At 42.3% G+C, this 25,994-nt stretch overlaps 1 protein-coding gene across 1 annotated transcript; it reads left to right on the forward strand.

The window, feature by feature from the left end:
* The first annotated feature begins 614 nt into the window (after positions 1–614).
* PDGFRA (platelet derived growth factor receptor alpha) lies at positions 615–25,265 on the forward strand. Its single transcript, XM_009980087.2, is given in 23 exon segments — positions 615–663; positions 2,057–2,371; positions 5,346–5,609; positions 6,334–6,464; positions 7,857–8,028; positions 8,132–8,207; positions 8,209–8,319; positions 8,830–8,945; positions 9,395–9,521; positions 10,458–10,651; positions 11,122–11,216; positions 11,327–11,459; positions 15,831–15,935; positions 16,631–16,741; positions 17,023–17,176; positions 18,293–18,459; positions 19,616–19,731; positions 20,313–20,435; positions 21,041–21,152; positions 22,944–23,043; positions 23,163–23,268; positions 23,920–24,155; positions 25,118–25,265. Coding segments are annotated over 23 exon segments (3,261 nt in total).
* Positions 25,266–25,994: the final 729 nt, after the last annotated feature.

Raw genomic sequence — 25,994 nt, forward strand, 5'->3', positions numbered from 1 at the left:
TCTTGCTAAAGAAGCAATAAACACTATTGTATTGCATTGTATTCAGTAAGCTATATATATACATATATACAATGGCAAAACAAAAATATCACTCAGGATTGTGTTATTTGTATTTGAAGTAGCTTTTAAATATGCTTTTTTCTCCCATAAAAGCTGCTTGCAGCTAAAAGATCGGAACTTACTGCATAAAGCCGTTGCATCCTCACGGATGCCTGCGAGGGTACTGCCTCTGTGCAGGGCTGTTTCTGTGGGCTCAGTCCCGGAGGCTGCAGCCAGCAACCGAGCTGCTTGTGGGCTGTTTGAGAGAGAGATGGGCCAGGACTTGGCTCCTTATACTGCCAGGGGAGAGAAGAGGTTATGCCTTAGCTGCATTCCCTGTGCCTGTGATGGGGTCTGTGGCCCCACGTACCTCGTGGGAGGTGGTGGCACTCATCTCAAGGGATTGAGGGTGCCAGCCAAAGCCGTGGGGCCATTCCTCTCTGCAGCACCATGCAGAGTGTGGGGAAGCTGTGCTAGGGCACTGCAGAAGAGGGGTCCTGCAAACTCTTTCCTGTTGTCAGTCCATTAACTGCCTCCCTCTTGCCTTCTCCTTTCTGTTTCAGTTGTTGGTAGCTATGGGTACTTCCCCACGGATGTTCCTGATCCTGGGATGTTTTCTCACAGGTAATGTTCCTCAATCCTCTAAGCCTCTCCACCCTTACTCCCTTGTAAGTCCATATTTAAATTTGCTTTCATTATGCCCATGATAACAAATGCCAAATGGTTGCCAGCTGGCTGCAGGCTCAAGTTTTCTGCCCTTCCCTTCCCTTCAGTAGGCTAAGACAAGAACTACCGAGAAGACAATACTTTCGCTAGCCTTTGCTGGCCACTTTGGCACCCCTACAGCTGCTCTAACCCCCCGGCCGGTTTGTCTGCCTGTGCAGGGAAAGTGAGCCTGTTTACCTCCAGCTGTCCCAGCCCTGTCCCACTGGGGTTTCTCCAGCAGCGTGGTGCAGACCAGGCTGCCTGTGTGGGCTCCCTGTGTCCTCCCACGCCGCATCACCTAACCGCACTCGCCGGGGCTGCCTGCCGAGCCTCCCGACATCTGCTGAGCGAATGGTGCCGGGAGGGGAGGGCAGGGGTTGCCAGAAGGTGCCAAATATAGAAAGGGCCTGTAGACATGTGCAGGAGTGAGAAACTGGTTTCAAAGACAGTCTTGATTCCTGCTGCTGATTTATTGCACAGAGCCCACTTTCACGCCGTGGGCTTAAGGGCTTGCTTACCGAGGACTACCCTATCACTTTTGTACAGGTCGTTTGATAGACTGAAACAGTAAATCTGTTTCCTTAGTGATTTCCCCTTTTTTCTAGGGTGTGGACCCTCTAATTTTCCTTCTGGCAGTTGGACCTGCACCAGCCCACCTACAAATTACCCAGGCTTGCAAATCTGAGCCTCTAACTGTAGATCACATCTGAAAACCAGTGCCATCTACAACATCTAGTTCAGTGAATTACAGTTTTATTTGGCTATAAACCTGTACATTTTGGCTAGAGGTAGACCTGATGCACAAATTTTGGATCTAAGCCCCTGCTCCGGCCCTTTGCAGGAATAGAAGCCAGATGTAAAATGCAGGTGTTGGTCTCGGGAAGGTGTTTCTAACTTTCAGTTGTGAGCTCACTGGAATGCTTACAGAGCTGCTGGTTTCCTGACTGTTGCTGTAAGGACCCAGGACATGCTCCTGACCCAGTGTGGGATTCACTGGTCCCCAGTGGGCTGTGCCCACATTTAGGGCTGGGAAGCCGAAGTGTGGATTGGGAGCCATCTCTAACTTCACCTCTGTCTTTCACCTCTTGATTTGACAAACAGAAGTGAGCAAGCAAACACTTAACATTTCAAAGGGAAACCCTTTGCCATCGTTGGGCAAAGCTCTGGCTTTTAACAAGGGCGGATTTCCTGGGACATCAGCACATCTGAAATGGTCAGAAAAACAGCTGTTCTGGATCTGCTCTGCTTAATGTCACATCGGGCTGAGGCTGTTCTGTGTGTTCATATGCTATTTATTCATGTCTTTTTGCAGGACCTTTCCTAACACTTTGCCAGCTTCCTCTGCCGACTATTGTTCCCAATAGAAATGAAATGGTGGTGCAGCTGAATTCCAACTTCACGCTCAAATGCTCTGGAGACATTGAAGTGAGCTGGCATTACCCAGTGACCGAGGGAAGCCACAGGATAGACATTAGACATGAAGAAAACAACAGTGGCCTCTTCGTGACGGTGCTTGAAGTAGGAAACGCCTCAGCTGCTCATACAGGCTTGTACATTTGCTATTATAACCACACTCAAGTGGAGGATGGGGAAGTGGAAGGGAAGGACATCTACATCTATGTGCCTGGTAAGTTGGAGATGCCACAGCCGTACCTGGAGGTGTGGGTGGGAGGGCTGAACTGTGGATGTTCAGAAGAGGCGTATTGCTGGTGGCAATTTGCTGTTGGAGGAAGATAAATGACCCCAGGGGCATTTCCTAACGTGTAAATCAAGACCAACCCCTGTGAGTCTATGAATATGTTCCTCTTTCCTTCGGTTGGTTTGCACTTTTTTAGTGAGAGTTTCAGTTCTCAAGAAGAGAGAAGAATTCGCAACTTCAGAGCTGAGGTCTTCTGACCACCAGGGACTGGATAGCAGATCTTGGTGGCCAGGTCACCTCTGCTGTGGAAGTGTGTCCAGCCTTCAGGTTTGCCAGGCCCCCAGGTGGGGATTAATGTCAATGCCAGTCCTTTCAGGGGTGACTTGGGTGGGTGTTTTGGGATGTGTACCGACCAAACCAGTGCCATGTCTGACACTAAAGCTGTTGCCTGATGAGGAAGGCCATATCTCGTTCCTAACATGAATTAGGCTTGAACTGAGAACTGGAAAAAGCTCATGTGTGCGCAGGGCCTGGGAATTGTAAAGCAACGGAGACGGCTTGGGCATGGCCATCACAAGGAAGGGTGAAACGAGAAGTGTTATTACTGGCCATTCTGATGCAAGATGAAAAATACGGAGCTACCGTGCAGTGCCCTGTAATTTTCAGAGCAAACACAGCCTTCCCAAGCCCCACACCGCCTCTCTCTTTAGTGGTGGCAAACCTGTTGGACCCAGAAGAAATGGAATCCCTTCTTTTTGGACCTATCCCCGGCTTTGCTGTCCCACCCTCATGTTTCTAACTGGAAATCTGTTTAAAGGCTTTCAACACTATCAATGGGATGAAGATCTTTATTGCCATAGCTGAGGTAGGCACCAGAGGCTGAGCCACAACCGACTGCCTTTGTAAAGCCCTGTCTGGATGTTTCTTCAGCATTGGCTGGGGTTCAGGCGATGAGTGGCACAACTGCAGGGCCAGGAAAGATCTAGCCAGTAGATTTGCAGTAAATATTTTCAACAGGAAATGAAAGAGAGAAGAAGAGATTGCAAATCATCCTGCAAAACTGCAATATGTCATGAAGGAGAGGATGTCTGTGACTGCAAGAAAGATTGTGGAAGGGGGAAAACTCAGGAAGCGCTATATGGGACTTGTTTTGAAGTCACTTTTGCAGTGGCATTAAGTTTTTGCGATTTGTGATGTGTGATTCAAGGGCAGTGATTCTTCCAAGACTTTTTCTCCATTTCCCACAACAAATGTAAAGAGTTTGCGTTCATCCTTGAAGCAAGAAGGTGTTTCAGCAGAGGCTGCGGGCTTTGGCACACGTATCTTGATTTCCAAACTGCTCTAAGCAAATCACCAGAAGATGTTGTTGATGTTAAGCAGTCTTGTAACTCACTCAGAGAAGGAATATAAAGGCAAGAAATGGAAGAGTTCTTCAAGAGGGCTTTTTGGTTTGGTTTTGAAATGCCTCTAGACATCAGCCTACCAGATTTGCAGGGCAGAGACACCCTGTAATTTTTTCCACTTGCTAACCATCAAGATGTCATAAATGCAGAAACGTATTCTTTTCTCCAAATTATAGAGAATGTTTCTGTTTCCACTATAAACTTTGTCTTTACAATTGTTTTTCCTGCAATGAATTAGGAGGGCAATGGGTGGCAGCAACCCACTTTAGCCAAGGAGGATTACGTTGAGACTTCACACAATATCCCATTTTCACTAACAGCACACAGAAAACCAAACTAGGTGAATCCTGTTTCTGTTTTAAATTACAGTGGGAAAATGAATACATGGAGTTGGCAGCGGCTTTGGGATGGAGCGCAGTGCTTGGAATACTGCTACAAAGAGTCTGCCAGTGCAGCAGAAAGTCTATTGTTGGAGGGATTTGGATTGCTGTTTATTAAATTTTATTATAAAGCTTCACACAGAAGCTTCAGGCTAGCAGGGATTATTTGTTTTTTCCGAATGGCCAAATGGAGATAAGTTGAGGGCTGTGCTTTTTAAGTTGGATACATTATGCAATTATGGTTTAAACTCAGACTTTGGATTGGCTGGGTAGGAAAGTTGGCATGTATTTTGTTGACTTTAAAAGAAATAAAACTACCAGCTGTTTGTTTGCTTCTTTCTGGTTGAATACTATGTTTTGAAAACCACATGCTGTGACCATAATTAACTATGTCTCGTAACTGTAATGTTGGACATGTTAGAAATGCATGAAGATAAGTACCTTGAACTATTTTTGATGAAATGTGGCTTTACTGGTGTTCAACATAAACAATACAAACCTGATTTCTACTTTTTGACATTGAAAGTGTTTGGATTTTTTTCTTTTATTTTTTTTTACCAGCTTACGTATTGATTAGGAGACATTTACTACTACCAAAGGGAAAAAAAATCTAGCTGAAGAAGATAGGTGATTTGTGCCAATAAAAGGCAGGATCTTCAATAATTTTTTTTTTGTGCAGTGAATGTTGCACTAAGTGCAAAATCTTGTGTCACAAAACCAGGATGTTGACACTCAAATTCTTCCCTGAGATCTTTGCTGTACATATATCTTGACAGAGTTGTTTATGATAAAGTGAATTCATCTTTACTTTATTCCCCAGTAATTGCACGAATGTTTTCACACCCAGTAGCGAGTTTCTTGCTTTTTGTCACTTAATATCCTTTTGCCCTCACTGTAGGAATATCTCAGAACCAGGTCTAAGGGCAATAATAATATTTAGCTTTTTTGTTTCTTAGAGTTCCTTGCATTTCCAATTCTTTCCTGTTTTGTGCTTAAGGTCAAATAACAAAAATGAAATACTGCATAGAATTAACATGCCTTACCTACAATCTCTGAAAAAGTGGAGTAATGAACTGTACTAGTTTCAGTTACTGCCTATAAGTGGTCATTGATATACTATTCTTTTCCATGGACTTACTACAAACAAAACACTGTAAAATTACCTCTTGTTTCTTACAGACCCAGACATGCCTTTTGTTCCTTCTATACCAGAGGACCAGTTCATCCTAGTAGAAGAAGGTGATTCCACTGTTATCCCTTGTCGGACAAGTGACCCAAGTGCTCAAGTGACTTTAATTAACAATTTAGACAAGGCTGTGTATGCTTTCTATGACAGCAAACAAGGCTTCATAGGGAGTTTCCCTGCAGGCTCATATACATGCAAAACAATGGCTAACGGCATGGAGTTCAAGTCCGATGAGTTCCTCGTCTATATCTTAAGAGGTATTTATTTCTGTTCATTTAAAAAAAAAAAGAAGTAGTAATATACAGCCTAGTTCTTTCCTCATCCTGTGAGAGCCATATTAGCACCAGCATCACAGGATTATACCAGATAATATCTTCCCCGATGATGAGCTCCTTCCTCCTCTGGCAGTATTGCTAGTTATTTAGTTGCTAGTTTACTTAGCCGTTACCTACAATTTTGAGAAGAATGAAGTGCCCTTAACTTCATTTTCTCTCCCAAAAGCTTGCAAGAAAAGTCTTTTCTAATCCATATATTTTCATCCTGTTTGCTCAAATGTAACTTAAAAGACTGGTATTTTGCAGTGGCTTCAAATTGTAGGACTTTGGGTAGCCTGAAAAACAGCATGGTTCAAATATTTTGACAAAAATGTTTTTATTGACTGGCAATGGATTTTCAAAGACAGTCACTGATTAGCAAAATGGGAAATTGCTTTTATCTCAAGTGCTTTTTCACAGGGGCATTTCAGGTAGGAACTTCTAATTTTAAGCATAGACCATTCGTTGTGGGATTGAACTCAGTGCCTGTACACTTCATGCTTTAAATACATATTGTTTAGATCAGTATAAACCAGAAGTACTTTCACTGAGTTTTCCAGGTAACTCCTCTGTAGAGGAAGTGAAATGGAAATCTCTCCCTGAAATTGCACTGTGTGAAAATTGCATACTTTAAACAATTAAATGTGCTTTCTCTCTTTTCTCTTAGCTACTTCACAGCTGCCAGTTGAAATTGAAGCTCTTAAAACAGTCTACAAAACAGGCGAAACCATTGTAGTAACTTGTGTGGTCTTTGACAACGAGGTGGTTAATTTACAGTGGAATTATCCTGGGAAAGTGGTAAATATCTCTCTTTTTATTTTATTTTATTTTTGGTTTGAATGTTTGTAGTTACATATTGAGGAAGAAGGTGACTTTGTAAAATGTTTCTTCTCTGAATGAGGACAGCTGAGGAGAGAAAAGAAAGTAGTTTCTTTTACTTTGAAGTTGCCACAAAAGAAAGTCAGTTCCAAAAGTTAGAGTTTGTTGATAATAAGTATGCAAAGCATGAGAGGAAGGTGAGGTGTGACTAGGAGTCCATCCTTGGAGGGAGGAATGCTGTCTGTCAGGTCTTGTGCTGTTTCAAAAATAGAAATGTTGTGGAGATAGAGAGATCTAGGAATGTGTCGGACATCTGCATAGAGCTCTGCTGCTGAAGGTCTGAATCTCTAAAATGGCTCTCTTAAACCCTAGGTTCTTGGACATGATAAAGGACAATGAAGAATCAAGTTCATAGCCTTAGTTGTTCCTCGTTGTGCAGGTGTTAATTAAAATGGCTCTTACAGTGTATAATTGCTCACTAATAAGAACTTCCTAGTAAGAAAATCTTAAAACTTCTGGAGAACCTCAGAAATTTTCAAACTGGCATAATATCCTTCTGCAGTGAAAATTTTTATTCAGTGAAAATTGGATAGAGCCAGTCCCAGGCAAAGGAAATTTTCAGAGTACTGCATGTAAAAAGTCTGGTCACTGAAGGGATGGAGTAGTTGAAGTGACTACCTAGTTGTGACCCCAAATCCCGACTTTTATTTAAGTAACTTAAATAACAACCCAAGAGGAAAAATGATTTGAGAAGGTTTTGTTCTACTTTTCATGTTACACATCATTATCTCTGCTATATGCCACCTTTCAAAACTAGCCCCAACATACTTTTATTCCAGCCTCTCGCGATAACATGATCTGCCATTCTCACCATCATTTTTCTCACAGGGGTCTTCAACTTGCCAATAAATTATTCTTTTTTGAGAGCAGACAGATCTTAGCATCTAGCAATGGGTTACTTTTTGTCTGGTGGAGGGGATAAAAATTTGCCCTATGTCATGGGAACCGAACAAAGAAAAGTCAAGATAAAAGCCCCATGACTTTTATATTTGAGGAGAAGGTAGTGCATAGGCAGTAAAACACTCTTTCGGGCTGCTTACCCAAGTCTTGAATGGTATTCTGTTTCGAGTGAGTAAAACATGAGCTCTCAACCTCCTCACCCTTCTTTGCCTGCCCCCAAAGGGTATATTTTTGTATAGATACACTTTTTGTGCCTGTGGCTGAAAAATACATCCCTGACTGAGTAAACAAGTCTTCTGCATACAGGGTTTAGACAGTTGCTCTCACTCCGGTGGCATCATAGATCCGCAGTGGTGTTCTTTCAGCTCAGTTACTTAAGTAAGATTTTTTTTTTCCTTCTCCAAACTACAGAAAGAAAAAGGTCTGATAAAACTTGATGATATCAAAGTCCCATCGCAGAAGCTGATTTACACCTTGACCATTCCTGAGGCATCAGTGAAAGACACAGGGGATTATGAATGCACTGCTCGGCATGCAACCAAGGAGGTTAAGGAAAATAAGAAAGTAGTCATTACAGTTCATGGTATAGTCTGATTCTAGTGTCCAAAAATTATTAACGTGTTGGAAAACACCATTCTTGAAAGAGACTGCACAGCGTTGTTTACGCAAGGCTTTTTCATTTACAGACAAAGGCTTTGTTCACCTGGAGCCTCAGTTCGGCCCTCAGGAAGCCGTCAATCTACACGAAGTCAAAACTTTGTCGTGATGTGCAGGCATACCCAGCACCAAAAATGTACTGGTTGAAGGATAACGTGACTCTGATAGAAAATCTTACTGAGATTGTTACAAGTTCCAGCAGAGTCCAGGAAACAAGGTAAAACTATTCTTCTGACTTTTACTCTGCCGTGCTGACTTGAGTTTCTCCCATAGAAACCTGAGCACTGCTCCTGCCCTCTCTTTCCACCTCAGTTTTTCGCTTCTTCCTCAGTGGTGTTTAAAAATAATTTAATTGTTTTCCACTCCAAAGAATGATGCTTAATCTGCCTCTTCTTGTTCCCTTCATAACATCAACATCTCCAAACAACATAAATCTCAGTTTCTGAGCCCTAAGCCTCTTCAGTCCCTCCCACATGTCTCCATTCCAATAAGTTCTAGCTATTTCAAATAACATCGAGGGCTTTGTCAGATCCCTGCAGAATGTAACTATGTCCACTTGTTTCTTAGTTGTATTTTGGTAGTTACTTGTGGCTTGAGTAATGATTTTAGTTAAAGGCATGCTGGAAATGCCAAATGTCATTACGTTATAATCTCTACATGTTGCACCAAAGTGAATTTTTTTTTATGCTTGCTTTAAAAACACAAACAAAACCTCTTGTTTCTACAGGTTTCAGAGTATATTAAAATTGATTCGGGCCAAGGAAGAAGACAGTGGATACTATACTTTGGTTGCTGAAAATGAAGATGAGATTAAAAGATACACCTTCTCCTTGCTAATACAAGGTAAGGAAGGCTTGATCCACTTAAATCTTGGATTGCCTGGAGTATTCAGATAAGAAAGGTGTGAACTGGGGTGTCTGGAGGAACGCATGCGTGCCGAGTCCTTGCAGCTCTCGTACCCTGATCTTGGCTTTCACTTCTGTGCTGGCCTCAAGCCAGAAAGAAACTTTATCCTCCCGCCTAAATTATTCCAGCTGACAGCAGGGATGATAGCTCATTTAGTATGACATGAGGACGTGGCATAACCGCAGCACTTCCTTTTCATGGCTCTAGCCCAGGATCTGCTCTGTCCCACAGAAGATAAGGACCTCCTGGCCAAGTGTGGGTCTCTTGCTGTTGCTAAGCTGTTGGCCAAACAATACCTGTCCTGGTTTATTTGAAATTTCAGGCTGCTTTTGTAAACATTTTTGAATACATGCTTGTATTTTAACAAACTCTTAACTTTTTCCCAGTTCCAGCCCTGATCTTAGACCTTGTGGATGATCACCACGGCTCTGCGGGGGGGCAGACGGTGAGATGCTTGGCGGAGGGGACCCCGCTTCCTGATGTGGAATGGCTGGTTTGCAAAGACATTAAAAAGTAAGAAGAGCAGGTGCTTTCTTACAGAAAATATGACTCGTTGTGTCCTTGATTAGCTTAACAGCTTTGGTTACTGTACCACACTTGCCTCATCAAGGACCAACAAGCTATAGATCTTTTTTTTCTTTTTAGAGACATGTTGCTTATATTTCAACGTTGATTCAGGAGGTTTCTCTCACAAATCTTTGTGCTTGATAAGTGAACTCAGCAGATTGCACAGTCCCAGTTTGAGTAAGGATCTCAAGAAGTAGCTGTCTCTCCATTCAAGGAGTTGTTATCGTTTCACAGATAGCTCCAACTGCCTTCTTAACACTCTTGGGTGATTCTAAATTTTCACTTGTAATTATTTCCCTCAAATTACAATTTTCGCTTTCAAGATATTTTAGACGTGGAGTAATTACTCCTATTTTTTCCAGTTCTATACTGGCTCCTTCTGTGGCTACTAGGATGCAGGGTTTTCCCTGGAAGGTTATCCATCAGGGAGAGGGACACTATGCATGGAAGAGGATAGGAGCCCTGGGTACATCCCAGCTGTGTTCTGCTCTCATTGTGCTAAAATCTGCTGCTGCCTAGTGGGGTGATCATCCTCCTGACCCTGCCCCAGGGAGCCTTGTACAGTGCTAAGAATTCAGGGAGAAACAAAGGTCCATCCAGTACTATAACTCTATGGGAGTGACACCAAGGTCTATGTATTCCAGACCTTCTGGACTGCATTGTGAGGCCTTCAAAGTGACAGCAGTGATGAGAATCAGAAGGCCAATTATTCTGAGGAGAGAAAGAGGCAGACATTTCACAGAGATGGTCTTAAGCGTTTCTGGTCTTTAAAACGATCATTGTCAGAAGAAAGTTATAGGAACAGGTGACTCTCATTTCATTCACTCTTCTTTATCCCTTCCTATGCTCAATGCCTGTTTCTCCTGTTTTTCTTCTCTGCAGATGCAGCAATGACACCTCATGGACTCTTCTGACACAAAATATCTCTGATATACACATGGAAGCCCACCTGGATGAGAAAAACATGGTGCAAAGCCAGGTGACCTTCCAGAAGGTAGAGGAAACCCTGGCTGTGCGATGCGTGGCGAGGAATGACCTTGGTGCTGTTACTCGGGAACTGAAGCTTGTGGCTCCTAGTGAGTTTGCTTTGTCCTTCCGCGAGAGTATAGCAGTCAGTTTAACCTCTCTCTAACACATTCCACTTCAGTCTAGAAGAATGCTTAATAGATAAAAATGTGAATTGTTGCAGATAAAAATAAATGAAAATGGATATTTTTTCCACCCTGGGACATCTGAGGATGAGGCATTCTATGTCTTTATGGTGCATCTGTTTTTTGCTTATTATGTGGTTCCGTGATTCATTTTATCATTTTATGGCTATTGGCTATGAGATGCTCTTCTAGACAATCTCTGCATTTGGTTTTGAAACAGGAAGGTAGACCAGCTCTGAGTCTGGAAAGACTTTACAGTCACCAGCCCCAGGGACTGCTCTTGCCACATCTGCAGGACACAGGAATTGCCATGGTAGGGGAGGCGGGTGTCTTATGTGAGCATCATGTTCCTCATGGCTCATGAGGAAAATATGGTCTGTCTTTTTGCTCCACAGCCTTGCGATCGGAACTAACGGTGGCTGCTGCGGTCTTAGTGCTGTTAGTGATTGTGATAATTTCACTGATTGTCCTGGTCATCATATGGAAACAGGTAACGTAGAAAAGTATTTCAGTTTGGATGTTGAGCCCTGCTGGGTTTTGGTCTGCTCTGAAGGCAAGCACAGGACTGATGGTTGGTTTTGCATTCAATGTGCTTTGCAGAAGCCGAGGTATGAGATAAGATGGAGAGTCATTGAGTCTATCAGCCCCGATGGCCATGAATACATTTATGTGGACCCAATGCAACTACCTTATGACTCCAGATGGGAGTTTCCTCGAGATGGGTTAGTGCTTGGTAAGTTTCCTCTAAGGGACTAATCCCGTCCTTCTCTGGGGAGAGGGACGATTAAGGACAACTCTGAGTTCCCTGCTACCGAGATTTGTGATGTTACTCATGACCATGAAGTCCAGAGTTTCTCTGTACCTCTCTGTTCTCCTCAGTCCTCATACCACATCCTCCTCTTCTGCTACAGTGGTGTCAATCTTGAGCTCCTTATGTTAGTGTCTCCCACAGGTCTGTTCCAGCTCCCCTCCACGTGCCCTGCATGCAGTGCTCACCTCCACGTGGCTTAGGGGGTCCCTCCTAGCATTAAATTCCCTCTTCAACACTCATTTCTGCTAAGGCACCCACAAGAAGTGCATCAGCATTTTTTATTTGCAAGACATTTGTATACTTATGCCCAGAGGCCAAGGGAAATCTGCAAGTAGTTACGTAGTTTCATTAAAAATATTTTAAAAATTATTAATCCACGATGTGCATATACCAATGCTGAGTAACTTTATAACTTATTTTTGTGTCCTTCTTCCTTCCCCTTCTGCTTTCTTGCTTTGCTGTCCCTACATTGGAATTCATACAGGATTCAGTTAGCAATCCCTTCTTCAGAGCTGGCCCAATCTGTTTTTTATTTCAATCATCGGAAGTGTAATGATTCTAGAAAATTTTAATGTTCTATCCAGATAGTGCTTTAAGTACGCAAGTTTTCCCTCTCTTGGAGGTATCTGTGCACCAAGTTGTAACACCAAATACAGGAGAAAAAGATGAAATATGTTTTTTGTTTGACATATTGTAAAAAACACACTCTCCTAATGTAGTTCTCCTTCCTTCACCGCAGCAGAAGAATTTATGTTACTTCTTGAAAGCAGCAGTACAAAAATTTCTGGTTTAGGAATGATATTCTTTAATTAAATTCATGTTGCTAATTGAAAACTAGAGGAGGGTAAATATTTAATGGAATTATTTTATTGCAACTCAGACTTTAATTACATGCCTAAATAGGATTTGTCAGATCTGAGTTGTTAAGAGACCACCACTGTGACTTTGTCTCCATCTGACTCACGAGCACCAGCCTACTTCAATGCGCTCCTCTTTGCAAATATATTCAGGATAGTCTGTGCTTTAAAAACTCATGCTACATGTCCTTTTAGCAACCTGGATTGCACAAGCTTTCTTCTTAACACAGTTAACGTTTACCCACTGGCAATTTTGCCATATGAAATCCTTGCTGGTGAGGACCTCTTTAGTTTCTGAGGCCGATAATTCTGGTTTGTGCAGGTTTTCTCTTATCGAAGTGGGAGAGTGGGGCACAGCAATTATACCTTTAGCTCAGGGAGGCTCTGAAGCAGGACAAACTCACTTTGGCTCCGTCAGATGAGCATTTCCCATCCTAGCTGTGTAAGCCAGCTGGCATTTATTTGTTTTTCTAGTTAGTAGTGCCTGGAGTGCAGTGCTGCGATAAATGCCAACTCTGAATGTTGGTTGGCTGGAGCTTCAATTGATAAATTTGGGTTACACTCCAAATTTCCCTTTGCTTTCACCCCTCCACCATGTACGTCGTGCGCTGCTGTTTAAAGCTCTCAGCAGCCAGTGCAAAACTAGGAGATGTGTAACAGAATGAGAACTGTGACAACTCTAAGCTGTTTGAATGTCACTGCCTTCTCCCGGCTCTGCTGAGGAATGGCGAGGTCCCAGCGGGACCTGGACTTCCTCCTTTGGCTGAGATGGCAGAGGGCAGGGCCTCTTGAGGAATAGTGTCCAAGTGCTGCTGTTCCTCAGGATCTTGGGGTGGCTGTAGAGAAGTGGCAGAATTGCTCTCATGGCTTTCCAGCAAGCCACCCGTTTGTTCCAGTGGCCTTAACATGAAGTGCTGGTCTGACATAGAATCTGACCAAACCCCCGTTTGCAAAAGACAAGTTAAGATTCAAGTTAAATAGCATTTAGGGATGTGGTACCTAATTTCTCATGAGTCTAGAAACTCGATGTAGGTTATAAAGCTTGTCACTTGTTTGGCTTTCAATATAGTTATGGTTTTATTTGGAGTGGGCTGATCATCCCCATTCAATTTTAGCCAAAGAAGCATCCAGTTGAGAAAGTTGCGTCTGGAACAAATTCACAGACTTCGCCTTTGTATTTGTGTCCCTCTGAGCAGAAAACCTCTCAGGCTCTGCAGATAAGCTCTGTGGATGGGTACAGAGGCTGAAACAGCTCTCACTCCCAAGCGTGGTCCCTCCACTGGTTTGAGGAGCCTCGAGCTGCTGCTGTGCCTGCACAGTCCCTCCGTGGTGGAGAAGCAGCGCTGCTCCTCCGGCAGGCAGATCACAGCAGTGCCTTTATGCTAAGAAAAGAAATTATAGTGTAAACACACGCTATAATTTTGGGCTCCACTGAGGGCCTTGACATCAAGAATGCAATGTGTTATAGATGCCTCCAGCTCTTAAGCAGTCAGCTCCCACCTGGCTTCAAATCTCAAGTGTAAAACATATGAGGGCTTGGCTAGGCCTGCGGAGAGGGGTGAAAAGGGGAAGGAGCAGCAATGGCTCTGCTCCCCACCACTCCGGAAGCGCTCTCACCATCTCCACATGCGCCCCAGCTCAGCAGAGGTGATGGAGAGGGAGATGTGCGCCTTGCGCTCAGCCGACAATGTGGTTTGGGGAGGAATTGGCTTGCGAAGACGAGAAGATCAAGGAGAATGAGGAGATGCCATCGCATTCTGAAGGGCTGCATCCTGCCATGTGGCTCCCAGACCTTCAGTCTGAAAAGTTTCAGGGGCCAAATTTCAGACTCGGGTTGTTTGAATTAGTCTGAAATTTAGTGGGAAGCTTTCTCACATCCTGACTGGCAAGGATAACCTTTGGAGCACAGGAATCTTGAAAAGAAATCACATAGTTTTTGTGTGCATGACAAACTACACTGTCATAGTCTTGGGGAAGTGCTTCGGTGGTAACTCAACTAAGTGTACTTTAACTGTTTCTAGTGCTTGTTAGCAATGTAGATAGCGTTTGACTGGAAATTTTCTTCTAAAAGCCTGTATACAATAAAAGTGGGGGCTGTAGCTAGAGAATAACAGAAACATATGGCATTGCATGCCAGATAACGCCTTCAGAAGTGTACAAGGTGGCAAGTTCAAACTGCAAATGAACGTCCAAGACAAAATGCCATGTATCTCCATAGTAAAAGTCACTACTTATTCTTCCTGTGCTGGGATTTAAAAAGTAATGTAAAATAGAATATAGAACTTGTCAGGAATATGAAAATATCCTGGCATCTGGAGCTCATATATGACTTTGTTTACTGAGTAAGAGTTGCCTTAATGAACTTGCTTTCCAGTATGGAACCTATGAAATATAGCATTTTGGAGTATGTTTGTGCAGTTTATATTAAAATCTTATTCAGTCTGCACACAATTCTTCTGCACATTGTATCCATATCAGGATACAGGATATGATAATCCCAAATTTTTGTCTAAATTGATTTGTGGGAAGAGTAAAGTGTGTATGAACATTAGCCGTTTCATTACACCACTTGGAAATTTGCAATAAAATTTATTCAACCATATGAAACACACTTGTACATTAAACTTCAGAGGAGTTTCCCCTCATATGTGATCAACATGTATTTCAGCTTCTTGCAGATCGCTGATGGTCCTGCTTGTCTATTTCTTAAATGTACTGCTGATGTACTTCAGTCTGTTTTACTGCTGCGTGTATCCAGCATTGATATAACAGCCCAGAACTACAGTTAAGGAGCTGAATTCAGATTTATAAGTAAAGGGCACGAGTGTACTGTGGTCAGGTGCTTACTGAGGCAGAGAAGTCAACTTAATCATAGTAGAATCAGTGTTTAAAAGCTAAAGTGAGGGTGGCAGGGCAGAGTGGGAGATGAATTTGAATGAGTTGAGTTGCTCCTCGACTAGGAAAGTCCCTTTCCTACAAGCTCCTACATGCAGATGCACTCCTGATGTTTTCTTGCTTGTTTTTATTTAAGAATTGTTATTTATTGACAACATTTCTTTAAAATATGTAGAATCATAGAATGGTTTAGGTTGGGAGGGGACCTCAAAGATCATCTACTTCCAACCCCTCTGCCATGGGCAGGGACACCTTCCACTAGATCAGGTTGCTCAAAGCCTCATCCAACCTGGCCTTGAACGCTTCGAGGGATGGGGCAGCCACAACTTCTCTGGGCAACCTGTTCCAGTGTATTTCTAATCTAAATCTACCCTCTGCCACATCTACCTTAACAACAACAGTAAAAACAATAACAGTGGTCTGGCTAAGTGAGGGTGCTCTTTTTGAACAAGAATCACAACCTGTAGAGGAATGGCAGTGGGAAACAAGATGAATTGCTGTTAACTTTCTGGAATAAAATAACGCTCTCCCTTGTGTTCAGGTCGAATCCTTGGTTCTGGTGCATTTGGAAAAGTAGTTGAAGGCACTGCATATGGATTGAGTCGCTCTCAACCGGTGATGAAAGTAGCTGTGAAAATGCTGAAACGTAAGTTGTCATGGTTCCATTCTCCAAGCTAGGTAGGGCATGTTCCCGTAGAGCATTCCCATAAGGCATTGCTTGTGTATAAACAGATTCTCCACTTCTGAAGCTGCAAATGAACTGTGGAATGACTGAAATTTAAAATTATACTTTAGATTGCTTCGTGGCATTTCAGGACTGGAAGTATCCAGGCTTCTGAAAACATCCAAAGCTCGGTTTCAGCTGTGTGGACTGTAGCAGCCACAATAACTCAGAAAAGATAAAATAACCATGACTGTTTGTGAACAAATGAAAGCAATACAACAAAAGGAAACAGGAAGGTTTTGTGTCAGAATTTTAATTTCGCTGAAGGTTTCCTGGTTCGCGAGAGCTGAGAATCTGAAGCAATGATTCTGGAGGAACAATGAGGAGCTTTCTTGTGTTGAAACTAGGAGCTTGTAAAGTGCCTCTGTGCCACCTGGGCAATCCACTGTACCCCTGTAGCGGGACAAACAGACTGGGTCAGCTACTGAGCTGCATCGAAAGAGTCCTTTATCAGTGATTCATGACTCCTTTCTAAGTTCTCATAAAGCCCCTTGTCGAGTAAAGAACAGTCTTTGAGAAACCGTGGTAGCAAGGCTCTAATGAGGCAAGCAAGGAGAAATTGTTATTGTGAAAAAGATGATTGCTCTCATTGAGTGACTGATGCGCTTTTTCAACAGCTACAGCTAGATCCAGTGAAAAGCAGGCGCTCATGTCTGAACTGAAGATCATGACACATCTCGGCCCCCACCTGAATATTGTGAATCTGCTTGGAGCTTGTACAAAATCAGGTGGGTTTGGCTGAGAACATGGTTTGCTGTGGAGCTATAGTTCACTGTTTAACAAGCACACAAATTTCAAGTAAAGGATTTAACAATAAATATAAACAAATAAAAGGTTTCACAAGCCTACTTGATATTTGGTAGTAGCTGCAGTCATAGCTTAATAAATAAAAATGTAATAACCCACAATACTTTTTATGTTCCATTTTCTATTATTTTTGGAGTTTGTTTTTTTTTTTTTTTTTAAAAGATTCCACTCATCAGTGCATTATTTTGCTGTATTTGATCAGGTCCTATTTACATCATCACTGAATACTGCTTTTATGGTGATTTGGTGAACTATCTGCATAAGAACAGGGACAATTTCCTGAGCCGACATCCAGAGAAGCCGAAGAAAGATTTGGATATCTTTGGGATGAACCCAGCTGATGAAAGCACAAGAAGGTGGGAAAACAGGAAAAGAAAAATTATCTGCAGCTTAAGAAAATGTCATTTCTAACCCTTACTCCATTCCTTTTATTCATTGGTTTAGAGCCCTCCCTAATTCTTCTAATTAGACTTTTATTTATCAGGTTTCCTAGATCTGGAAAGGTTTCAGCACTTTTTTTTCAGTCTCCCTGATGTGTCCTAGATCTATGTCTCCCCTGTGTAGAGATGCCTGTAGTACCAGGACCACTATAGGTTCTCCATAGACATCCTGAGGTCCCAAAGAACATTTCTAATAATAACAAAGCACACCCCAGTGTTTCTCTTTTCTGTAAAAACATCCTTTTGCCTCTACCCACCCAAGTTTTAAAAGTAAAGCGCAACTACCTGACTTCCTTTTTTCCCTGCCTGGGGAATTTCCACTGTCTAAAACTCCTTCCCTTCAAACAACCTGGCAGAGCTTGTTCTCTAAGATCAAGTACTCTCCTTTGTCTACCAATGGCTTAGCCAGTCTCAATAGTTGCCTTATGGTTAATGTTCATCCCATAGCTTTTTCCAGATGGCAGTGGAGGAAGCTTGGCATCATAAGATTCAGTAATAAAGCAATGTCACAAAATTAGCCAGGATTTAGAAGATGAACAGAGATTCCTTCAAAAAAATATCTCAGGCAAATAGATCAACTGACTCGGTAGTTGAGTTACGGCCAGGACTGTTCATCTGAGCATGAGTTTGCTCATCAGGGCTGGATTTGTTGCAAACCGTCTGGGTGAATAAATTACATCTACCATTTGGAATACCTTGAACTAAGAGCCCTAGGTAGTAATACTTGAATTCAGTGGGATTTGGGGAAGTTAGACAATATATCTTCACATACCTGACTATTGACAAAAGGGTAAGTTTGGAGCATTTGTGTTTGACTGCAGTGATACGTGATAACACGTGCTAATATATGACAATACACGGTTATGTTGTAATACGTGATCTTTACGTATTCCTTATCAAGACGACAGCTCTTATATTTCACGGCAATACAGCTATACACCAGAAGAGAACTGTTGTATCTACAGGATGCTGAGGCAGGGGAGTTACCTGGGCAATATCAGCTGATACGCCTGTATTTTTTTCCAATTTCAGTTATGTGATACTATCATTTGAAAACACTGGAGAATACATGGACATGAAACAAGCTGATACAACTCAGTACGTGCCAATGCTGGAAAGGAAGGAGGGATCTAAATACTCTGATATTCAGAGGTCTGTGTATGATCGGCCTGCTTCCTACAAGAAGAAATCCATGTCAGGTAACGTAGAATTGTCCCTTCTGCATACATCATTAATATAAATAATTCTTGCATGAACGCATATCTTATTTTTTGCCCTCTGTATGGACGTATGCTGCTCAGCTGTGTTCTGCAAGCATGTGAGTATAAGCTATAAGCTAAAAGCTCATGCTTGTGTTCTTTGTTATGCTCTGGGAAGAGAAATGTGTGCTCCTGGAGCAGAAGGGGTGCAGTTGTGTATTTCCTTCCATGCTGGAGTGCTGAGCAGCTGTGCTCTGCAGCGGGGCTGTAGGCACCCTTTGGAGGCAACGATTTGATCAGTCTGTAGTCTGAGAGATTTGGAGCAATAGCAACGAACAATAAGCCAGTAGTAAATTTATATTGCTCTGTTTTCACTTACATTTCATATTAACTGACACTTACCAAATGCAGAACACTCCCAAATACTTTCCTGGATTATGTAATGAAGATAATGAATGCATCCCATTCCCTGGCCCTGTTCTCAGAAACCAAATATGCTTTGCTTTTAAAATAGGTATGGTCACTTCTGCCTGTAGGCCTCAGAAATTGAACCATATCCAGTCCCAGATTTACGTGGCAGACTAATGTACTCATATTGTGCTCTAGGACAGTCGGGGTAAATGAATCACTGAATTTTGACTGGCTTTTTGCTGACATTTTTCATAAAAAAATAAGAACTGTTGCCATAGGATTCCTGACCCTTCTTGCTGGTATTGGATTAGTCCCAGTGAATACTTGCTGGGAAACACAACAGTGTTCAGCAAAATTAAGTGGATAAGAATGTACACGCATGCACAAAAACCAATGAAGGCACCACCTCTAAATAAATGTTTTTGTAGCACACACAGAGTATTGTAAACAACCTGTAAAAGACTTCAGCGGGCCTTTTTAATTTCACCTTCTTCTGCAGTTCTCTGGGGAAAAAAAACACAGACAGGAGGAAAAACAAAACTTATATTTAGTACTGGGTGTTTTAAGAACGCAGTATGTGTCAGTGACTGATGCGGACGTTAAAAGTGGTTAGTTATTATGAAAAGACCGGTTTGGCCATGGTACTCTGTTAAAGTCATCAGCTCAGAATCATGACAGGTAGGGGGAAATGGATGTTGCTTTCACACTCCACAGCACAAATATATTTTTATCTCTTTTTCGATAGAATCAGAAGTCAAAAACCTTCTTTCAGATGACAGCTCAGAGGGCCTCAGCCTACTGGATTTGCTGAGCTTCACCTACCAGGTTGCACGGGGAATGGAATTCTTGGCTTCTAAAAATGTAAGTAAATAAAAAAGTAAGTAAAATATAAGAAAGTGGAGAAAGGTCTTTATGTCCATCTCTGTGTTTCAATTTAGATTCTGAAACCACAACACAATATAGTATTCTTTTTGAGATTGTAGACAGCTTTCTCATTTGTCCGGCAATTGAGATCGCCATGGCTGGGAAAACTCAAAGCAGCAGTCCTCTTCTCCCATTGCAGCCTATGACATTCATGGAGGCAGTGTGTCAGGGACAGTGGTGGATCTAAGCAGGGTCCGGTTGGAGGGTCCATATAGCCACAGGCCACAGCATGGTCAGAAGCATAGACATATCATTAGTACCTGATGGGTATAAGGGGACCGGGTGGCATCAATTTTTGTCTTCTCCCCACTGCTGTACATCTGCATGAGCCCTTTCTGTTTCTGAGGACTGGTGCCTCCCTGCCCCTGCCAGTGGGGCAGTACAGGTGCCTGTTCAGTAGAAAGTCTTGTTAAGACTGTGCCCAGAAAGTCATCAGATTTTTTTCAGGGATCTTTGCAAGGGAAATGGTCCTCGTGGAATTAGCACCCCCTTGAACAACTTAATTTCTCTCCATGCAGTGTGTGCACCGTGACTTGGCAGCTCGTAATGTCCTCCTGGCTCAAGGAAAAATCGTGAAGATCTGTGACTTTGGGCTGGCTAGAGACATCATGCATGATTCCAACTATGTCTCCAAGGGCAGTGTATGTAATTCTTAATCTCCTGAGGTCTGCTTTAACTGAAATGAGAAGTATCAGTTTTAAATGCAGTTTAATGTTCTTGACATTCAGTGTTGGTTACACTAATTGACCATTGGGATGAACACTCCTGAGAACAACTTTTCTTTAGTTCATTAATTCCTGTAACTTTCCTAATTCTACTTTAAAGCTGAAGAGTACTTGGCTGCGTTTAGTACTTCACAGGCTTGTATTTTAACTGGCAAGTTTTGTGACTGAATAAATTATTAAGGAACTGTCACTGTGATATGTAGAGTAGTGATACATCAGTCAATGGTGTATCAGACCTAGATTGGCAGTGCCAGCTTTTGTATCATATCTTCAATCAGCCCGGTCATTTGCTAGTAATAAATGAACACAGTTATGGTTTAATTAGTTTTTGCGGGGAGCAAAATTCCTTATAATACTGGTACCTCTGAGTTATGTGAAATTAAAAATTAACACTAGCCAGGTTAACACAACGTTTTGTGTTATAGAGAAGTTAATCCCAGCTATCAAACAACAGTTGTAATGGGAAGCATTTCTTTAATGACTAATCTGTGCGGTTTGGGGCTCCTTTCTCTTTGTTACAGACTTTCCTCCCAGTAAAATGGATGGCACCTGAAAGCATTTTTGACAATCTGTACACTACATTAAGTGATGTCTGGTCTTATGGCATTCTGCTGTGGGAAATATTTTCTCTTGGTATGTACTGTGAACAGTTTCTTATGTGTAGTGATTAAGCTTTTTCAGTTCAAGCTGTTCTACATAAATACACATTTCAAACTCTACCATAAAAATACAAGTGTGAATTCAACTGTTAGTTATTCTTCTATATGGGATTTTGGATCCCAACATCAGATGTGAAGTAAAACGTCCATACTCTCCCAAAGTTCCCCTTAGATTTTTTTTCCCCAAGATACATATTTTATTTTTGCTAGAAGACTGAAAGCACTGAGTGAAAAACTTTTGGAAAAGCTTTTGTGGAAAAGTATTGGTGTGCCAGCCCAGGATGGATTTTCTGGCTAATACGAGAAGGAACATGTTTCCCCATTGCAATGGGGCACCTGGGGCTGCAGCCCAGCCCAGGGGCTGGTTTGAAACAGTCTCTGTGTACATACATTTCGAAAGATTCCGCTTAGTTGCATTTCAGAATGAAAACGAATGTCAAACTTCTGCGACGCTGATTTCTCATTTCCAGGTTAGCACTCTTCACACAGTTGGTTTATGGCAGTGTAAAGTGGTTATGACAATGTATAGCAGTTACAGACAATGTACAGTTCCCAGCTGGGAACAGCCTGGCTCTCTGCTCAGCCTGATTAGCCTCCCGGGCGGGTGGCTGGGCTGCTTCAGTAAGCGCGCGTTGCCCAGATTTACTCTGAGCAGAATTAATCGTGCCTGTGTGGTATCTACTACTGCCCCACGGCAACCCTAAGCCTAATGTTATTTTCTAGAATAAGTTGTCATACAGCTACTTCTCAGAAAACAGCAGTTGTGCCACTATTTACGGTATTAGTTACTGTAATCTCTGGGCATGATAGGATCCTGTAAATAACCGTTCACCAGCATCCCTGGGAGGCATGGGAGTGCTGTTGGATAGCTCAGGAACTGAGGCACAGCTAAGCCTGTGCTTTGCTGACCTACCTGTAAGGAAGGTTCTGAAGCCCATTTTTAGGTGAAAATCCTGCTTTTGAAAGGACTGAGGTTTCTGGTGTAAATATTATAGTATGCCTCCTCCACCTGAGAAAGATATTGTTTCTCAGAAAGCAAAACATATCCTCAGTGGCATTTATTAAGAAAGTCAACTTTGACATCCTGCTGCAACACTGGCTTTGGCTTGAATGATCCTTTTACACATCAGCGATGTCGGTATGCTGTGGCCCCAAATGATGGCTCGACTGTATCAACTCAGAGGCCGAGTCCAAACTTTTCAATATCCCATGTACCCAACATGTTAGCTATTGTCTAAAGCTAACTGCCCAGCTGGGAAGACCTGAGTATGGAGGGGACTGGCTCACACTAATGCTTTGCCCTTATGGCCAGGATCAGGAGAGTAACTGGGGCCACATCACTCTCAGCTGTCGTGCAGGTGCCAAAGGCAATAAAACCAGACAGAGCAATTGACTTACCTAAGGTCACACAAAAAGTCAGTGGCAGAGCAGAGCCATGATGTCAGATTTGCCAAATGCAAGTTGATGACTTGATCCAGGTATCACTCAACCTCTGTGCCCAGTCAATACATTCTATAAAGATTGTAAAGAGATATTTTTCTAAGTAGTACCTACTTCAATCTTTCCTAGCTAACCTTTCACATCAGGGCTTAATGTGGTCAAGACAATAGCTCTGATGTGAAACATTGGCTAGAAAAGATTAATTTTGATGGAATGTCAAATTATAGCGTTCACGCTTTTCGACATGTACAGCATGACGCTATTTGGGAACTCTGCATGGTTAGTCAAGTCTAGAGTAGGATTTTTTCTTCTCTTTTATCTGCAGGTGGCACACCATATCCTGGCATGATGGTCGATTCTACTTTCTACAATAAGATCAAGAGTGGATACCGAATGGCCAAACCTGATCATGCTACCAATGAAGTGTATGTGTGCATTTGGTTCTTCCATACCTGGCCAGTCTCCAGACAATTTTGGCTTTAGTTTGTTTGGTTACTCATTTTCCTTTACCAGCTAGTTAAATTGGTTTCCATCTTATCTGCAGGTATGAGATCATGGTGAAGTGCTGGAACAGTGAACCAGAGAAAAGACCTTCTTTTTATCATTTGAGTGAAATTGTGGAGAGTCTGTTGCCTGGAGAGTACAAAAAGGTTTGCTCTTTGGAATTTTCTCTGTGTTTTCTATCTACTGCTTCAGAAGGGATTATAAGAGTTGTTCCAGCCATCAGAGCCATGAGCACTGAACACAACCTAACCTGTGTGAATTATGTGATTCGGACAGGGACATCACATGTTCTGGGAAGCAGTACTCTCCATTTCTAATGAAATCCTACCAACTCAATTTTTCTACTGCAGAATGGGTTTTATATATTTTCAAGGCATTTTCTAGGCAATGAAAGAGTTCTAGAAAAGGGGACTACTTGATCCATGTGTATAATCTCCCTGTCTCCCTTGTTGGACCCCTGACACCAGCAAGTTTTCCCCTCATGCTTCTGATACCTCTGGACAAGCTCTGCCTGCCCCATCATTCAGCGTTTCATTTTCCCACCCACCTTCTTCCCTTCTACCTTTCCCTACCCCATCTATTTGCCTGCTCTGTGCTGCTGCGCTCACTCCTACATCGTCTAATGCTTAATGTGACTTCTCCCTTCAACTCATTTGAAGATAGCTGGCTTCTCTATCCAGTGTTGCTGGCTCAGAGGGCAGAATATTTGCTGGGGTAATGAATCACAGCTACTCATGTGAAGAAAGGCAGCCTTAGTCAACAGCATCTAATGAGGGGTTTGAAATGAATATTTTCAGAGCTATGAGAAGATTCACCTGGACTTCCTGAAAAGTGATCACCCAGCTGTCACACGCATGAGAGGGGACTGTGACAATGCTTACATTGGTGTCACCTACAAGAATGAAGACAAATTAAAGGACAGGGAGAGTGGATTTGACGAGCAGAGGCTGAGTGCTGACAGCGGATACATCATCCCCCTGCCTGACATTGACCCTGTTTCCGAAGATGAGCTCGGCAAAAGGAACAGGCACAGGTGGGTGCGGTTTACAGATCATGTAGCCCATAGTCACTGTTCCAGGTCATGTTTTGCGACACCATTAACACTTTTTAGCATCCTACTCTGCAAACGGTTTCCTTAGCTCTTTTGAAACTACTTATTGGGAAGGTCCCATGTAAATATGGTAGTATGACTAGCCACAGTGTTTTCAGTGGGAAAAAAACTAATTTTACCTCTTTTGTGACTGCCAGGGGAAGGGAACTGCTGGTAGGGTGCCTCTGTGGTCACATTTTGCAACAAGTCTTACCTCAACAACTCAATGCCTTGGAGCTGCATATGAGATCTCAAGGGATTGATCTGTTCTGTGTGAGACTAGCTCCAAAATTTGGCTATAGTATTCCATAGTATTCTTTTCATCGACAGCAAGGTATCTAGGACTTTTTACTGCTCCCTTGTCAGTTTGCATGTTCGATTCCAAAACAGCACCACAGTATAATCCTTACTGGGTTTGATTCAGCACTTAATTTGTAGTATATAGAATTAGCAACCTAGACATTTTTTTTTAATGTATTTTTGAGCTATTTTCAAGAGGAAGATAAATGAAGTCTCTAAGAAGCACTATCCAGATTAAGATTTATTACCTCTCTTGTTATTATCTTATTGTCTGTTATTGCTATCTTATTTTCGCCTGACTTCCCTAGATTTACCTATGTGACCTATTGTCACAGCAGTGTCATAAGGCTTTCTCTAAACGACTCTCTGGCAGAAAGTGCTTGGAGGAACATATGAATAATCCGCTCCTTTGAATTCCAAGGTGGTTCATTACTCTTGAGATACAAGATGTGTTATGTCCTAAGAAACGGACGGTCAGTCACCTCAGATAGTGCTGTCGGTCAGAAAGCATGTGGGGAGGTGGTGTTCAATTCTGCTAGAGACTGGAGTACTTACCCGGCCACGTTCACCCTGTATTTTATCTCTGAGTTGTTTGTTTCTTCTAGTTCCCAGACATCTGAGGAAAGTGCCATTGAAACTGGTTCCAGTAGCTCTACTTTTATCAAGAGAGAGGACGAGACCATTGAGGACATTGACATGATGGACGACATTGGGATCGACTCCTCAGACCTGGTGGAGGACAGCTTCCTGTAACCCTACAGACACCTTCCAGCTCTTCACACGGGGATGCTTGCCGTGTTGTCTACAGACTTCTGCTCCACAGAGAAAACCACTTTATTGTGATGTCAAGGATGTGAAGAGGAGGTGGATTTGTACAGACAAACTCCCAGCGATGGGCAGAGGAATCAGCCCAAGTATGAATGAGATGTCTAAGACAGATTTTTGTAGCGTTGTTTCTTGCAGTACTTCAGTAGCATCTCAGTGTTGTTTGCCATTCAAACTGGTAGATGGATGAAGGAAAAGGCCACAAACAGACCAGTTTTGTGTTTCAAGGGCATTCATATAACTTTGATGGATTGAATTTCCACTGCAGCAATACTTCATCCTTGTAATTATGTAAATAACTGTCTACTCAAGGATCTTTTGAGGTGCGCATTGAACATATGCCATGGATTTTAGAAGAGATCGTTCATGAATTTTGTGTATTTCCTCCCTCAATCTCAATGTCAGCTGCTGTTGAACTATCATGTGAATTGAAGAACATGCAAAAACCACTTTTGGACCAAAAAGGTCTAAAACCACAAGGGACTGACCGGTACTACAAAACATGTTACTTTTTACCATTAATGCAAGTAAAGGAGAATAATAATGATAATAATAATAATTAAAAAACAGTCTATAATAGGTGTTAGAAACCTAGTCAGTCTTTATTAACTATAGAAGATAGCTGTTTTCAAGATTATACTACTACTGTTTTCAGTA

This window comes from Tauraco erythrolophus, chromosome 5 (assembly GCF_009769465.1).
Source record: "Tauraco erythrolophus isolate bTauEry1 chromosome 5, bTauEry1.pri, whole genome shotgun sequence".
In the NCBI taxonomy this organism is placed as follows: Eukaryota; Metazoa; Chordata; class Aves; order Musophagiformes; family Musophagidae; genus Tauraco; species Tauraco erythrolophus.